Below are 18682 nucleotides of genomic sequence, written 5' to 3'. Positions count from 1 at the left end.
TAGCACATTGGGGGGGGGGGGGGTGTTCAACTCCATTCCTAATACCAGAGATACTAGACAAACGCCAAATGGATGAAAAACTGATGGAAAAACGGATGCAGTTGTGTGCATCCGTTTTGATCCGTTTTTTTCCATTTACTTCCATTATAAAAGAAAGAAACAGATCAAGAGTAGAGATGAGCAAACCTGGAGCATGCTCGAGTCCATCCAAACCCGATCTTTCAGCATTTGATTAGCGGTGGCTGCTGAAGTTGGATAAAGCCCTAAGGCTATGTGGAAATCATGGATATAGTCATTGGTTGTATCCATGTTTTCCAGACAACCTTACAGCTTTATCCAAGTTTAGCAGCCCCAGCTAATCAAATACCAAACGCCCGGGTTCGGATGGACTCGAACCCGAACCTGGTTCACTCATCTCTCATCAAGAGGCATCCGTTTTTGTTAACGTACACAAAAGTAAGGTAAAAAAAAAAACAATGCGTTTTGATCCGTTCTTTTTTTTTTTTATAATGGAAGTCAATGGAAAAACGGATGCACACAACTGCATCCGTTTTTTTCATCACTTTTTTTGCAAAAACAGATTGCAAAAATGTAGTGTGGACCCAGCCTAAGGCCTAATTCACACGTCAGTATTTTTCATCCGTTTTCCCGGACCATGAAATATAAAATCCATTACAACCTATTATTTTCAATGGTGCTATTCATACATCCAGTTTTTTTGCAGATCCGAAATCCATGACACAAAAAACGGACATGTTGTAATACGGTCCGTTACAGAACGGACACCCCAATAGAAGTATATGGAGAGCACAAAATTTGCGGAGAGTATGTTGCAATCCACAAAACATCCGTATCACGGATCCGTTTTTTTGTGACATCACCAAACTCCTCCAGCCAGAAATATCCTGCCTGATAGAAATGCCCCCAGACTATGTGACCATTTTGGGGGGGTTGGGACAGCACATTTTTTCTTCACTACACCTTTTTTGCGGATCCGCAAAAAAAAAAACAAAAAAAAACGGAATGCAAAACGGATGATTTTTTGCGGATTGCGGATGAAAAATAGAGGATCCAGATTTTCATACAGGAAAATATACTGATGTGTGAATGTGGCCTAAGGCAGCATTCACACATCCCATATTTTCAGGCCCTACAGAGGAAGCCCTATTACGAACTGTTTCCCTGGCTGGCATGATGTTGATACATTACAATGCTGCAAAAATTCTAAGAGTTTCCCCGCTGATGTATTGACATCATGTCGTCCAGAGAAACGGACCAGGGTTTACATTTAATCTCTGTGTCGTCTATGTTTCACGGACAGAACACGGGACGTGTGAATGCAGATTTAATGGGGAAAAATTTAAGGGGTTATCCAGCGCTACAAAAACATGGCCACTTTTCCCCCTACTCTTGTCTCCAGTTCAGGTGCGGTTTGCAAATAAGCTCCATTTACTTCAATGGAACTGAGTTTCAATCCCCACCCAAACTGGAGACAACAGTAGAGGGAAAGTGGCCATGTTTTTGTAGTGCTGGATAACCCCTTTAAATGCAATACCCACAGGACATTTTTTTGGGAGTTTTCGGTTTCCAAGCAGTTTGGAATTTTTCAGCAACATGGATAAAGACATAATGACTTCAATACATATCCTGGAATCACATTATTAAGAATCAGAGTAAAAACACCTATAATAATTTACACTTAAATGAGAAACATGCAAAGAAATGCTGCGCAAAAGTTATGTCTGAGGAAAACCTCAGGCACTAAAAATAACCGTAACTTTAAAAGAATACGGCATTATTCCACCTTCAAATGATACACTTGGTAGGGTACAAACACACACACCGTATACGCTGCGTATTTACTGCTGCAGATACGCAGCAGATTAGATCTATATAACTGAACACAGCATCAAATCTGCTGCGTATCTGCTGCATATACGGTGTGTGTTTGTAACCATAAGCATATAAAGTACAATATTCACAACATTTAAAGAACAAGTGTGCCCAGGGCCTAACATGACTATTTGTGGCAGTGTATCAGGAAGTAATATCCCTGCTGCTCTTCCTTCCCAGCCTGTTCCTTGTATAGTTCCCAAGGCTTCTCTTTCTTAACACCTTCAGTGCCAGAGGGAGGTCAGCCCAGCAGCCTGTTGCAGTTGGCCTTGGCTAGAAGTACAAGCAACAGGGGAGGCTTAGCATTGTCCCACAGTTATTGTGCATGTCTAAACACCCAGCCCCCTTCCCATCCACCCCTCCCCCCACTGACCAATCACAAGATTAAACAGGTTTGCAAAAAGCCAGAGCTGAGCTGTGTGCCTTGTCCCTTGTGTTTCAATGCAGGAGCTAGAGGAAGCCCTGGATGAGTGGGGAGATAGTTTAAAAGATCTGGATGACATGAAGTCGGAGTTATCCCAGTATATCATAGCGGAGGATGGAATTGTGCTCGGGAATCAAGTGGAAGCATTACACCGGCAATGGGAAGAGCTGTGTCTGAGGGTAAGTCACTGGCTTGGAGTGTCCATGTGCTGCAACAATGTGTGTTACCATCTGTCTGTGTGTACTGGAGCCCAGGCTTGTGCACTGGTTACACTGTTGCCATTTGCTTATATACAAATGTAGCAGAACTGGACTTGATTTCTTTGAGGTTGTATTGATTCGGAATAGTAGGTGTTCTGATATACAGCTTGATAAGCTTACCTGCAGTCCTATATAAAACTTTTAGATAATGATAGTGCTGGGAGTTAGATAAACATAACTGATTTGGCTCTGTATGTGTTGTGTTTGCTGCTATAACACATCATCCTTGTAACAGACTGTTATTAGTGCTACAGCTGTTTATGCAACTTGGACATTTATTTTAATTTTTTTACTTTTAGACCCGTCATATTGTTATATAAGCCAAAAAAACTAAAAAAAATGTAATGAAAGTTTGAAAAAAAATCATATAACACAATTCTGTGGACTGATACTGCTCCACGACAAGTGCTACTAAAACCCTGGCTTTACTGTATGCCTACACACCTAGGCCAGTCTCGGGTCCATATATTATAGACACAAGTCCTGGCCCGACCACAGGTCTAATGAACTGAACTGACAGCGTCCTAGATTCTTATTATACCATCAGTTTGGATCATTAGATCTATGGTCGTCCATAATATGGACATATACATCCATGCTAGGCTCGTCTAAACATGGCATCTAGTCAGTCATAAAGGGTTATGGTTAACTGTCTGTATTCACATATATTCATATGGGGCAGATGTGTTAAAAAAAATAATAAATCCTGTAATTCTTATGGGGGGAGGAGCATGGGGAGAGCCATGTGCTTGATACTGGGTCACCCCATTCAGATGTATGGGACTCTTTTTTTTTTTTTTTTCAGGCACAAAAGTTGTTGTTTTTTTAAGCAAACCTGCATAAAATGTGGCCTTGAACTGGCTGAAATAAATAGATTTTTCAATATATAGGTTCTATTCATTATAGCATTTTTAGTTCTTGTTTTTGTGTATGTAGATTGGGATGCCCATAGTGTAATGATATGACATGTTCTTAGAATGTATCAGGTATACGCCGTATATCTTCTTGTTTTGGCCCCAGGCATGTAATTTTGTCTGGACATCATACAGGGTTTGCTGTGGCTTTCACTTTTTGCCTTGCAAAGCATAAGGGGGAACCTGTCATGTTAATGATGCAGTCTGATCTGTAGGTGGCATGGTATAGGGCAGGAGCTGAGCAGATTGTGGGATAGGATTCAGTGTAATTTTCTATTTTATTCATTAGGAGTCCAGTGGGCGGCCCTACTCAGTGCTTGACAGTCCTTCCTATATGACTCTGAAATATACAGGTGTTAGTTACTGATATGAAGTATCTAACCTGCTGATGGCTCCCTATAGGGTACAGGGCACTGAGGATGAAGCAGAGGGTGCATTGGTGTACTAGGGGTAGTCCTGCCCTAAGTGCGCCAAAACAACCTATTTGCATAAGGATTCAACTCTGAATATGTCTGAAATGGTACCCTCTAGTGAGCTATCAGCATGTTAGATGCTTCTAACCTGATAATAGTTTCCCTCTATGTGGCACAATCCTGCAGCAAATCCATAATCAAATAGGTATGTCATGTGGTTAGATACATCCATCGGCATTGTACTGTAATATGAAGTGTGTAAAATAAATCCTATGCATTTTGTGCAATTTGCTCTTGCACAATCTTATTTACGTATAGAGTTGCAACTTGTCTGTTTGCAAAAAAGTCACAGAGAAGTCCTAAGCAAGTTGCAGCTGCATGCGGCTTGCATTGAGGACGACTATGGAAGGAACATTGCGTGCAATTTGCGGCCAAAACTCCAGGGATGGATTTTCTACATTTCGTAGTAGCAATGCAACATCATTCACTGATATTAAGCACATCATTGTGCAACCAATGTTGCTATGTAGCCCTAGCACTAGTAAAACATGTCAGAAATCCAAGACTACCTCTGCAATTGCTAGTGTTGGTTTTTGGCCCTATTCACACATATGTAGTCCTGCCAGTAGCTGCAGACAAGACTGTGTATGTGCAGTAGTTTGCAACCTCTACGCACTGACCTTCATTTACTATAGGTGATTCACATAGGGGAATATATATCATGGGGCCATAGAAATATATGTATGGCTAGGCCTTAATACGTGTGTGCATGCAGCATAGATGAGCCATATAGAAGACTGTTTGTGATCCATGATCCCTATTGCGTATATGCTGTTTTTATAGCATCTAAAGGATGTCTAAATGTAGACAAGCTGGATAACTGGATTAACTTGTATGTGCTGAAATGTCCTGTCAGTCTTGTGTAATATAGAGCGGGCATCTGGACTCAGGCCGTTGTTAAGGAATATTGAAGTAGAGGTGGGATACAAGTGAAGTCATTGCTTTATTGGATACGTTGATGGTTTCTATGATTCCAAGTTCTTTTGGAAGTATAATCGATGGCTAAGAGCCCAGACACATGTCCACAATATACGGTCCGTGCGTGGGCTGTATACTGAGGATCAGACCTCACAACTCCTGGAATCTTCATTTATTATGATGCTGGGAGCTGTAACATGAAGATTTGAACTGTTTTGGAGCTCCCAGCATCATAATGAAGTTGATGTAAGCAACCATGGGTACTGCTTCTGATTCGCTAGGCTGCATCTAGATTGGCAACATAAGTGGTAACTGTAAGCAATATCTGCCAGCTACAGATGAGCAAATTTGCCAAAAGTTTTGATTCGCTCCAACCCAAACAATCAGCATTTGGATCCCGCTGCCTGGAGAAGGTGGATGCAGCCTCAGGACTGCCTGGAAAACATCAAATCAAATACAGCCACAGGCTGAATCCATGCTTTCCAGGCAGTCCTTAGGCTGTGTCCACCTTCTCCAGGCAGTAGGATCCAAATGCCGATCATTCAGGTTTAGACTAACCCAAAGCTTTGGCAAGTTTTCTCATCTTTCTCATCCTTATATTGGGGGTGATATACTTGGTTTAGACTCCAGTCTAGCCACTTCAGAGGCCAAGCTGGTTGTTTTTTTCTATAGATAGTTTTGGCATCTCTAGGCACTTTGACCACATGGCTCATGTTTAGGATGATTTAGACCATTTTCTTGATTACAGTAAAAAAATGATCTTTTAAACTTGCGGCACTGTGTCTGTGCCCCAGGTCTGTGATGCCTCTCCTTTCTTCCTTCCTACCCTCCTCATCATTAGGAACACCCCCAGGCAGGATTTCTATTCATTGCTAGTCTAAACAGTGTACCTGTTTCGCTATAGCACATGTGCGCTGTTTACACAGGTGATGTGGTCGCAAATGTATTGACCGCTCATGACCGACCATGTTGTTGTGAAGCCCAGACCAAGTAGGCCCCCATCTTTTCAATGGACTGATAAATGTCACAGACAGGCTAAATGGATTCATTACCCTATTATCTCATGTCAGGTTACAAGTCTCCCGCTGCTAACAAGGCCGATTTTCTAGATGGTTTGACCCTTAATGACTTCTTGTGTAAATCCACTAATGCTGATGGCTTCTCCTCCAATATAGGTGTCTATGCGGAAACAGGAGATTGAGGACCGTCTCAATGCCTGGAACGTGTTCAATGAAAAGAACAAGGAGCTGTGTGACTGGCTGACACAGATGGAAAGCAAAGTATTGCAGACGGGTGATGTCAACATTGAGGAAATGATCGAGAAGCTCCAGAAGGTACATAAGAGATAGATGGACATAGAGTGTACACGGTATCTGCACCTCTGAGGTGTGTTCCTCCATCTGGTATGAAGGTTGAGGGTTACATTACACGACTCCAAGGGACGTCTTCTACATTACTCATCTATTTTTTTATGGCTTTAAAACCTGCATACACCTAAACATAAAATGTGCTTCCCCAACTGGGAGAACTGGCCTTGGCATGAACTGGTGAATTCGCCTTGTGTCTTGTCTTCCTTTTGACGTCTTAGTTATTGGGCTGAAATGACTGTTCCGAGGAAGGTGACCAATGTCACTGAGTCATATAATAAAACAGCTGACCTCCCCACGTGCATGGGATTCCAAGCCACCAGGGGTTAAAGGCAGAATAAATATCTTCCTTTCAGCATCCATTCACACTTTCAGCAGCCATGGATCCATAAGTGAACAGCCTTGACGCATTTTAAACCATAATAGTTTTAGCCTATGATTGTACGTTCACTCAGCCGTGAGTAGTGATGTCATCAGCAGAAATAATGCATGATTAAGACTCCAACACCAGTTATAAACCAACCTCAGGAAATAACACAATAATATACTGGAGCTGACCTGTAAAAGCCTGTCAAACTGCACGGTATATGAAATGTTTGGGAACATGTGATGGGGTTTTCACCACAGGGGTTTATAGAATCCTTAAGGGTTCACCAGATGGCAGTAGATTTCAGGATGCGAGTTCTGCTGTGATTCCCAGTAGTGTAAATTTTGTATAGGTTTACAAAATTAAAATCTGCTGCAATCTGCTAAGTGTGCACCCACCCTTAGGGTGCGTTCACATGTACAGGATACGCAGCATATTTGATGGGCCAGATTTAAAACTGTAGGTTTGCTTTGAATCTGCAACATCAAATCAGCTGCGGATCTGCCGTGGATCCTGTACACGTGAACGCACCCTTAGGCCAGGTTCACACAATGGAAAAACAATGGCCGTAGTTCTGCAAACAACAGCCCTTATTTGTGAAATAACGGACGTTGTTTGCACTACAGCCATTTGTTTTTACATAATGTGAACCTGACCTTAAGGAGTATTCCCATCTCAATTAACATAGTAAGGCTAGGTTCACACTGCGTTTTGAAAAAAATGGATGCATTTGTGGGCATCCGTTTTTCCATTGACTTCCATTTAAAAAAAAAAAAGAACCGGATCAAAACGGATCCTTTTTTTTTTTTTTTATGGACACAATAACGTAGCTGATACTACTTTTGTGTCTGTTTTTTACAATGAAAGTAAATGGAAAAACGGATCAAAACGGATGCAAACAAATGCATCCATTTTTTTTTCATCCATTTTTTTTTGCAAAAAACAGATGAAAAAAAACAGATTTCGAAAACGCAGTGTGAGCCTAGCCTTTTACTTGTAGGGCTCATTAGGTATATTTTTTGCAAATACATTTATTTAGCTCCTTCTCCTGATGTTGCTCTTTCCTTCCCATTGTTGACAGCTTGTTGTCTAGGTTACAGACCACCGCTCTGCTCTAAAAGCAGTGGTCTGGTTGGTATGTGTGTGTATATATTATTATACAGCGTTTGTGTGGATATAGATATATACACACACTATATAATATTTACACACTTACCAGCCAGACCACTGCTTTGAAAGCAGGGCGGTGGTCGGCAAGCTATACAACAAGCTGTCATTAAGAGTGGTGGTCATAGTCAAACTTGTCTGGTTATCTATTAACCCTGTGGCAATTTTTTTTTTTTTTTCTGTTTTTTGGTGTTTTGTCTTTGTTTGTTTGTTTTACAAGCATTAAGTGAGACAGGAGGTGTGAAGTGTGCTGAATCCTGATGTTGAACACTTCACATTCCAGCTTACTGAACTATACGTCTGATTTACTTCTACGCTACTGACTATACTAATGTGTTATTTCCTGTGGATGTTTTCCACTTGTTTAGTTTCTTAACTATACATTATATTTAATGACAATGGAGATGTCACATTAACTCACAGCTGAGGGGCGCGGCCAAGTAACGCCGGGCATAGCTCCTCATTGAGTTTAGAATCGTGAAATGCGTCGGATAAGTTTTCTCTCCTCTTATTTGATTATGGATTTATTGCATTTGCTGCTGTTCTACTTGGAAAATCTGAATGGATGTTGAAAAAAGAACCCGTGCTGGATTTCCCTTTATGCTGACTTACATGTCGGTGAATTCTCTGTGTGTGTGGTATGTTGGCATAAACTAAGCAGCTGGGCTTACTGGGGGTTTGCACTTTACTTTAAGGGGTTGTCCAGTGAAAATCTTTTTCTTTAAAACTGGTTTCAAAAAGTTATATAGATTTGTAATTTACTTCTATTCAAAAAATCTCAAGTCATCCCATCCCATATGTCCTGCAGGAAATGCTGTTTTCCTCTCAGTCTGACACAGTGCTCTCTGCTGACATCTCTGGTGGGGACAGGAACTGTCCAGAGCTGTAGAGGATTTCTATGGGGATTTTTTTTTTTTTTACTGCTCTGGACATTTCCTGTCCCGGACAGAAGAAGAGAGCACTGTGGCAGACTGAAAAGAAAACAGCATTTTCTGCAGGACATACAGCAGCTTATAAGTATGGGAAGACTTGAGATTTTTCAATATACCTAAATTAAAAATCTATATAACTTTCTGAAACCAGTTGATTTGAAAGAGTTTTTACTGCAGATTTTCTAAAGTGTCAGTAAATTTATGAGTATGAATCGTCTTCTGAAGGACCAGTGATGTTAAGCTATCCCCAAGATTGGGAATAACTAGCTTGGGGTGGGGGTCTGACCACTGAATGCTTGCCCAATGCTCCATTTATTCTCAGTGCATAAGGTAGCTTGGTGTTTGGCAATGTAAAATTACCATAGAGAATGAATGGAGTTGATGCTGAGAATAGGTGCTGCTGCTGCTCTAATCTATCGGGTGGAAATAGGCCACCTGTTCCTGACCCCTGAGACCACCAGAGACATGTGAATAGGGGCTAACCCCTTTGACTTGAGGACGCCTCACAACAAATGGATCCTCTTTGGTGCTCTTTGACTCCATATGTCATGTACCTCCCATCGTAGAACCTTTCAACAATGTAGAATTTTACCTGTAGTGTCCCTTTAAGAGGGCATAAGACCCACCCGTTTGTACATACAGTAAGAGATCATAGCAGCCATAATATACAGATGAAATTTGTTTTCATAGTATTAAAACATGGATAACATGAACTGGCTCCAAGCCCCGTGTCATTGAGATATTCAATAGGCTGAGAACTAGATGTAGTTGGAGTTCATGTCGTGTATATTATTATTGCCGCACTGTTATAGCCATTTATTTGGTTACACTGCAGGATTGCATGGAAGAAATCAATCTCTTTAGTGAAAATAAACTTCACTTGAAGCAAATCGGAGACCAGCTCATCCACGCCAGCAACCAGGCCCGCTCCAAAGAAATAGAGAACAAGCTGAATAAAGTGAACGACCGGTGGAAGCATCTGTTTGACGTCATCGGCTCACGGTAAGAGAAAACTCGCTGGCACATACTCCTTTTCCAATGAGTAAGATGTTTTTGTAGCACTAGATAACCCCTTTAAGTACTAATGCTCACTACTGTAGGACTCGTATACATTTATAAGGCTTCCTCCCTCCTTATGGTATAGGACACATGAAAAAAAGGCTTTCCTATTGGGTAAAATATTTTGACATCCTATTGCTGTGGATGTATTCTACATTGGTATATTCTATATACTACTGTACGGATTAAGTGCACAAAGTTCTATAAGGCATGGAACCTTATATAGATTTTTTTTCCCTCTAATACCCCACGTATTTCTTCTTTTTGTACCACTTATTCACTGGATGCTGAACATGTCCCCCGGTTATTGTCATGGTAATAGAGCACCTGCTGCCACTTATGGAAATTAAGCTGAAGTTTGTGTCCAGACAAGAAAAAACTTTTCTTTGCTGCAGCTGCTCCAACTGCTGTGTGTGCCATACAGCGGTCACTGTAATTGTGGGCGTCTCCGGTGATGGTCCGTGCAGATGTAGCAGAGCCGAGTCTGGCATATTACAAGATTATCAATGGTTTGCACAAATAATGGAGTTGTCTAATCCAGAACTAATCCTGGTTGTTTTTTTATCTACATGTAGAGTTGTCAGAATCTGTGCAGCGACCATTGATTTACAGGAGTATCTTCGGTCTTGTGCTGCCATGTACTGTGACTGCTTGTAGGGCTGTGTTATATTCATGGGTAAACACTAAATGGTAATGGCTGGTAGGGATGGGGTCAAGCTGGCGAGCACATTAGCCTGGCTGTGGGCTTAGACAGTGATGTGATTCAGTGTGTGACATCAGGCTCGGCTTGGCCATATGGCAGCGTTACAAGCAGCACCCTCCTCGCATGTGTAAGAGCTTGTGCCATTCAGAAAAGAATTGTCAAGTCTGATTACTGGCGGGAGCTTGATGTGACACAAAGAGGAAGGGTGGGGGCAGGGATCCGCAATATCCGTCCATGCACAGTGCCCAGGTCAAACATCTGTGCAGTTTTTGTTAAACTCCTTTTATCTGTTATAATGGCAATTCATTAACTTCAGCTTATTCTTTATAAAATTTTCGTATTAGGATTTTTTTTTTTTTTAATCTTAGGTTAAACTTACAAATTTACAGCTAGGACCCCCAAGGATTAGCTGACACTTCTAGGGAACCCAACAGTATACAGCACCCCCACAGGATAAATAAGACATTACACTGCACCCCTTGGCCTCAGTCTGATATGATGTGTAGAGTCCTCCAGAATACACGTCTTTAGTGTCCTATTAGACAAATGATTTTGTTTTGTGTAATAGTCAAGGTGGTGGGGGTTCTGAATGGTGGCATTATTGAGAATTTTTGTAATGCAGTTTTCCTATCCTTAGGAAGTATAGGTGCAGTACAGAGGATGTTTTTTGCTGTATGCAGCTCTGTTCTCACCTGTGGATTGCATTCGTAGCTTAATAGTTAAGAAAATTGAAAACATTGTCATGCACAGTCTCCATGTAGCCTCAGCTTTTTTCTTTTTGGTTCACTACACAATGTATAGAGCTGTCTGCTTCCGGCTCTGTTATAGCAAGAATGGTTGTGGTATACAGCTGGTCAGTGGGGAGTACCAGGTGTTGGATCCCCACCAAAAAAATGGCCTATCCTTGCCCCTGTAACCCCCTTTTTTGTTTCATAAAAAAAAAGTATTTAAAACAAAATCGGCAGTACCATTTCCTTATGTAATATTTCAAAGAGCATTTTTTTAAACCAGGCCATACACCATTAATAGCTGTTAGCCAACATCTATGTCTCCCATTCCCCCATGAACACACTGTGCTTAGCCAGCTGTAATATTTTCTTGATAGATTAGGCAGGGTAAGCCACTGCCAGACTTCCCTGGCAGCGGCTTATCTTTCCAAAAACAAAAGGGTTGGGCAGCTGAGTTGGGAGGACACCATACACAACACCATGGTGGAGGACACCATACACGTTAGACCCTTGGCTTGTTCCACCACAGTCAGCGGCTTGAGACCACTTTCTCTGTCTATGGGGGGCTTTAGGTTAGGGTTTTGCAGATATGTGGATTCACCTGTCATCAAACTGATCGGTGATCAACATTTTTCAAAACCAGTAAAACAAGTAAATGATCATGTGATGGGTTTTTTTGCCCAATTTTTTATGTGGTCATTCTTAAATAAAAGTGTATGGAGAATGCAGGGGGATGAGTAATTTGCCTTGGTTTATACACTTATCCATATAGTGTACCTTGCTCTGTCTTCCCTAGATGTATGGCATCTTGTCTTGCTCTTGCCTTCTCCTTGGCAGACAGGTTGTGATGTATGTTGGCGATGAGATAACCTCTGCTGGCATTCTGCTCCATTGAAGTACTAAGCATTCATTCTTTCATCACTGTAGTGATAACGTGACCCTCTCCCATGGATTTGCTCCAGCAGGGATTAAAAGACGGCAAAGCTTTATTAGGATAAGAGCCAAGCGGCATTTCTTCAGAAAACACCCAGCAGGTGTCTGCCACCAGGGGTCCATCAGTTCATGGCACTATGGATAGGATAACGTTTGTGGGACCCATCATATGACGATCATGGTGGAATTAAAAAAACGTTTGCTCAGATTGTGAGATAGGAGAATATTATGGAAGCGCCAAACCCCAAGGTATTTTTCAAGACATTGGTAGCTTGCATTTGGGGCCATATTAATTTTTAAATCAGGTGATAGACTAAAGGGATTTATATACCCCATTTTCCTTGTTACCGGAATACCTTGTTGTGTGGCGCTTCCATATACAGTGGTCTTCTCTTATTTTGACTGCATTCTTTACAGTTTTATGCACTTCACGGTGTTGGGCCTGTTTATGTGATTTTCTGAGTATGTGATGTGCATTCTGTTTTTATCAGGTATCACTCTATTGGTGTGCTGCTCTTTGCAAGCGACTGATTGTTGAAGGTCTCACTGTAGCCACTGCCCCATTTAATTTGTTGCGGCCCTTCCCAATATAGCAGTCCTAAAGAGAGAGAATGGAGTCTGGGCCATGCATCAATGCTGCTAAAAGGGTTATCCAGCTCTACAAAAACATGGCCACTTCTTCCCCTCTCTTGTCTCCAGATTGGGTGGGGTTTCAAACTACATTCCATTGAAGTAAATGGAGCTTAATTGCAAACCACACCTGAACTGGAGACAACAGTAGGGGGAAAAGTGGCATGTTTTGTAGAGCTGGATAACCCCTTTAATACTTAATGAGGGGCAAAGCACCTCTGTTTTCATGACCACTGAAGCTCTAAGTGGTTGGACTCTCACCATTCATTTGAGGGACAAAGAACCTCTATTCCTATGCATATTATGGGGTCCCAACCAGACACTGATCACCTTGCTTATCAGGTTTTTTTTTTTAGATGAGCATTTACCCCCCCCAGGGTTAACAAGAGTGTAAAGACTTTCCAATCAATAAATGTTAGTCAATGACATTTGGATACAGTAAAATTGCCAGTCATCCATGTTTACTGTGGAAAAGGAGGTTTCAAGTGACTCCGCAACCATTCTTATAGTGTCCCCATCTTGAACCAAAGCGGGGAAGGGAACTAAAGCTAGCCAAACACATTAGAAGTTAATGGTTGAAGAAAAGTGAAGTAATTGGTTTTCCACAGATTTTAGTCCATATTGGCCATACATGATCAGTGACCCTGAGCCATAGACAAGCGTTCTCTTTAGATCCTCAGAACAATTGTCCAGGATTTTCCATCCGGCTATTGGCTGAGAATTTAAAACTCAAATTTAAAATGTAAACCTTCCTTACAGATGACGAGTCTATTAGGGTTGTGAGTTTGTAGTCCAGTTTCACCTACAAACTACCATATTAGTCAAAATGAATCCAATGTCTATGGGCACCTTTTGTTGCAACTATTACAAGGCTGCCCTATCTATAAAGAAACATTGCGTTCAGTCATTCTGCAATTTTACAGTGACCTATTCATGGCAATTGTCCCTGTGTAGCCATCTCTGTGATTTACAGCCAGGTAAAATAATTGTAACCTTGTATGCTATAAAAGATGGCAGTAGCTGCCACTACGGATGCTGTGTGGCATACAGAGGCTTTGATTCCTCCATATGAACCAATGAATAACTAGGCCATGGGATGGGGAGGGGTCTCTTCTTTCCTGGGCTTGACGCTGCTCCTGTAGTGATGCTGCTCTTACTCCTGAGGATTCATAGTAAGGAATTCTGACAGTAAGTGCAGTGTTATGTTTCCTGATGGAAGGTCCCTCCCCGTCAGCACATACTCTGTGATCAGCCCTCTTTGGGGGGGGGGATGGGTTGTCGTCAATGCTTGTATGTGCTGTATGCAGACCTATGAATGAATGAATGGCTGTCAGAGGAGATGCAGAGGTGCTGCAGCTTATTCCTCCCAATGTCATGGTCATGTCTGATATAGGGGCTGCTCACATCATACCTGGGGGAATGAGCACTGAAGACGCAAACAGGATCCATTATAGTCTTGTGTATTCCAAGATATAATTCCTTTCTGCTTTTATGGTAAGGCATCTCCATGTGTTTATCATTAGCCCTGTATACAGGTCTCCGGCAAACGCAGGCGAAGTGCTGCAGCACAACGCACGCTCCCTTTGTTCTATTAAAATGGGCCTATTCCTTTATAGTCATATTTTTGGTTTACACTTGTACAGCTGTAATGTAATGGTTGGCTCCCTTGTTGTATGACCGCATTGCAGGCCCTTGTATACGGCCACATGTCTGGATACATGCTTCTCTTCGTGCAGGGTTTCCAATGTGCTAGCAATGGATATTTTATTATTAGTGTATTATCCTACTACAGGACTCTAATGGGTTAATATTGTTATCTAGCATCATCCCATGTTAATATGTAACATAACGGTTATTATCTACAGGATTGGTTTATTCCATTGCTGAATGAGGGCAGGTCGCTGATCCTGATCATGGGACTATGTACCTGGATGGAAAGTTCATCAGGTGGCTCTACCTTGGAGAGAACTGCTGGGCAGGGTGACTCGTGTAACACATGACTCTTGTTCTGTGATATAAGGGCACACTATAGTGTGTATAGAATTACAAAAAAGGATCTTCTTTGTTTTTATGCTGGTCAGTGGGCTAAGTAATGCATCACACCTTATTCCAATCCAAGGGAATGAGGCTGAACTGCAATACCAGACCAAGCCAGCGGATCCGATTGGGGCACTAACCTTGGTCAGGTGTTCGGACTACGCTGAACTGAAATCGGTGGGTTCGGAACCTTTTTAATGTGTTTGAGGAGGGCGCTTAGTGTCAAGCTTTGACGTTGACTTTTTTTCAATGCATGCTTTGCACCAAAAACTACCATGAACTGAATAAAAAATGTGAACTGTAGTTTTCATAATTGTCGATATCAAAGACTCACTGGGCAGCTCTACTGTGGATTCTTCAAGCCTAGCCCAGCCTGATTGACAGGCCTCTCCTTATACAAGAAATAGGCTGGCTGTCTTAGTACCAATCTTTAACTTCACACCACCCTACGACTGATTGTCCCCATAAAAACATTTCTTAAAAGGGTATTCTGAGAAGCCACTCCGGCAGCTCCTAAGGATCATAGACCTATGTATAAATGAATCGGGGTTAAACCATTTACAACTAACCAGCTTCATAAATTGGCTTCCTACTATTACTGGTGAAGGTGTATAAGCTCGGACCAGGACCTTCCCAAACCCTGTGAACGAGGATCAGCCTCATTTAGGTATATAGGTGGAGATTTATCAAACATGGTGTAAAGTGAAACTGGCTCAGTTGCCCCTAGCAACCAATCAGATTCCACCTTTCATTCCTCACAGACTCTTTGGAAAATGAAAGGTGGAATCTGATTGGTTGCTAGGGGCAACTGAGACAGTTTCTCTTAACATCATGCTTGATAAATCTCCCCTACCTGGTGGTTCTTCAAGACTTGGACATTGGGCATCCACTAGCACACACTATGACCTATCCTAGTGACTGGTGCAAAGATACAGGGGGATGGTTGACCATGGTGGGCAATTTGATTTAACCCTGTATTCCTAGTGGCTCTTGATATACTTAAAAACAGTGCTACAAATATTTGCAGTGACCATCTGTTCTACTTTTGCTTCTCTACCATTTAAGTTTAGACTAGTGATACAAATACTAGATACTAGCGAGACTTGGGTTATCTGGGCTTAGGAAAAAAAAATCGTTGCTTTCTCCAATGCTCCTGTGCTCGGTTTTGGTGTGCTTTTGCAGCTTGGTTCCATTGAAGTGAATGGTGCTGAATTGTAATGCTGCACACAACCTGAGGACAGGGGGGGGGGGGGGGTGCTGTTTTTGCAAGAAATCAGCTGTCTTTTTTCCTCATCCTAATAACCCCTTTAAGGAAAGTTTGGTACTGGGACAACTGCTAATTTTCGGAATTTCAAAAGAGGGTCATACTGTTGTTGGTATGAACAGTTGCTCCACTTTTTCCTTTGGCACTGTTTTTTTTATGAGTGTTTTGTTTTATATGTGTAATTCTATGTTTATTGCTTGTTGTGTTGTCATGCTGTAATGTAAAGCTTTTTGTGGCACGTTGTCAGCCAGTGGTGAAATGTGATGACATTGTCCTGTAAAATTCTTTACTGGATCGCTATAATAACCAGGGCTAACTCCAAGGCTGTGACTCACGCTGAGCTCAGTAGTAGTACAGGTGTAAAATTCCTTATAGGACGCTACTGTGCAACACTAAAAAGGAGGAAATAGTTTTGTGGTTTGACGTTTTGGTTTCTTTCCACAGTGTAAAGAAACTGAAGGAGACCCTTGTAACCATCCAACAGCTGTACAAAAACATGAGCAACCTGCGCACTTGGCTGGCTCGAATTGAGTCTGAGTTATCCAAGCCTGTCATCTACAGTATCTGCGACGACCAAGAGATAAACAAAAAACTTGAAGAACAAAGGGCAAGTTCACATTCCTTATTGGAAAAGCAATGTTCTGTTTGAGTTTCTGTGTCTTCTAAAACTTTCTGCTAACAATAGAATGCGGCTTAAAGCGGTTATCCAGCCTTAGAAAAATGTGGCCACTTTCTTCCAAAGACAACCCAACTCTTGTCTCCAGTTCAGGTGTGGTTTGAAATTAAGCTCCATTCACTTCAATGGAAATGAGTTGCAAAACACCATCCACACTGGAGACAAGAGTGGTGCTGTCTCTGGAAGAAAGTGGCCATGCTTTTCTAACACAGGATAACCCCTTTAGAAGGGAGGTGTCAGACAGACCCCCACAATTTTGGTTGAGAGCATCTTTTTAAAACCAGTTTCACACAAGCCTAATACAGATACAAGTCCCATTCGACCAAAAGTCGAGCAAAGCTTTTGATACAGTTCCCCATAAAGAGCTGATAGAGAAGTTGTAAAAAAATTGGACTTAATCCCTGGATAGTACAGTGGTTTTGTGGTTAGCTGAAGGAGAGATATGAGGGTTGTTGGTAATGGTGTATATTCCGAGCAGAGACTGGTTACAAGTGATGTGCCACAAGGGTCTGTTCTGGGTCCTATTCTTTTTAATATGTTTAAGTGACATAGGACCTTCTGGTAGGTAAAGTTTGTCTGTTTGCTGACGATCCCAAAAGTGTGCAATAGGATTGATATTCCTGGAGGTGTCAGTAATATGGAAAATGATTTAGCTTTGCTAGATAAGTGGTCCAAACAGTGGAAATTGAAGTTCAACGTTTCCAAATGTAAAATAATGCACTTGGGAAGGAGGAATCCTCTATCCGAGTATCACATTGGCAGTACTGTGTTGGAAAAGACATCAGAAGAGAAAGATTTAGGGGTAGTGGTTTCTGACAGCCTTAAAATGAGTCACCAGTGCAACCAGGCGGTGGGGAAAGCAAATTGTATGCTGGGGTGTATAGCTAGAGGTATAACCAGTAGGAAGAAAGAGATTGTGATCCCGCTGTATAGAGCTCTGGTGAGGCCACATCTGGAATACTGTGTCCAGTTCTGGAGACCTAATCTGAAAAAGGACATTGATAAAATAGAACGGGTCCAAAGACGGGCTACAAAAATGGTGGAGGGTTTGTGGGATAAACCATATCAGGAAAGACTTAAGGATTTGAATCTGTATAGTCTGGAGGAAAGAAGATAAAGGGGGGACATGATTGAAACCTTTAAGTATGTTAAAGGACTAAATAAGGTTCAAGAGGGGAGTGTTTTTAGTAAAAAAAAAACTGAGCTCAAGAACAAGAGGACACAGTGAGAGGTTATCTGGGGGAAAGATTAGAAGCAATGTGAGAAAATATTATTTTACTGAAAGTAGTAGATACCTGTAACAAACATTTTCAGCAGAGGTGGTTGGTAAATCTACAATAACAGAATTTAAACCTGCCTGGGATAAACATATATCTATCCTAACATAATAAGAAAGAAAATACTAAAAGGGCAGACTAGATGGACCCAGTGGTCCTTTTCTGCCAAAAATCTTCTGTTTCTATAAAAGTTTGATGACCCAAAGTGGCAGCTTTCATGTCAGGTCTTCAGGCTGTAATATGGACTTAAAATTTTTTCCCATATTATGCTTATGTGAAACTGACCTAGTATATGCTCCACTGGGGCCAACAAGAGTCTTCTGTATATTACTGGCTGGTGGGGCCTTTGCCTGGAAAAGGTTTGTTCGTAAAGAGACTGTCCACTTTATTAAAGGGGTTATCTCTCGTCCTTGTTTTGTGTGTGGATTTTGCAGCTTAGTTCATTAAAGTCAACGGAGCTGTATTGTTATGCCACACACGACCTGGGAACAGGGGTGGTGCTTATTTAAAAAAACAAAAAAACTAAAAACTTTTCTCTTATAATCCTGGATAATTCCTTTTAAACACGTGAAAAATCCTATGCTTTGCATTTTAGCATTTTACAGGAATAATGGAACTCCCTACAATGGTCTAGAAATTTATAGGTGAATCCAGACCCAT

General features: G+C 41.6%; 1 protein-coding gene across 4 annotated transcripts in view; it reads left to right on the top strand.

Annotated features, from left to right (window-relative positions):
- Positions 1-18682, top strand: part of SYNE2 (spectrin repeat containing nuclear envelope protein 2) — a 225701-nt gene that overhangs the window by 194846 nt on the left and 12173 nt on the right. For all 4 annotated transcript variants that reach the window (XM_069949162.1, XM_069949164.1, XM_069949163.1 and 1 more), the window contains 4 exons: positions 2341-2496; positions 6058-6216; positions 9551-9717; positions 16514-16676. In XM_069949162.1, the coding sequence (XP_069805263.1) occupies positions 2341-2496; positions 6058-6216; positions 9551-9717; positions 16514-16676 (645 nt within the window). The remainder of the gene's footprint in view (positions 1-2340; positions 2497-6057; positions 6217-9550; positions 9718-16513; positions 16677-18682) is intronic.

This window comes from Dendropsophus ebraccatus, chromosome 13 (genome assembly GCF_027789765.1).
Source record: "Dendropsophus ebraccatus isolate aDenEbr1 chromosome 13, aDenEbr1.pat, whole genome shotgun sequence".
Lineage (NCBI taxonomy): Eukaryota > Metazoa > Chordata > Amphibia > Anura > Hylidae > Dendropsophus > Dendropsophus ebraccatus.
Note: the sequence above shows the minus strand (reverse complement) of the source record. Positions and strands in the feature narration are given on the sequence as shown.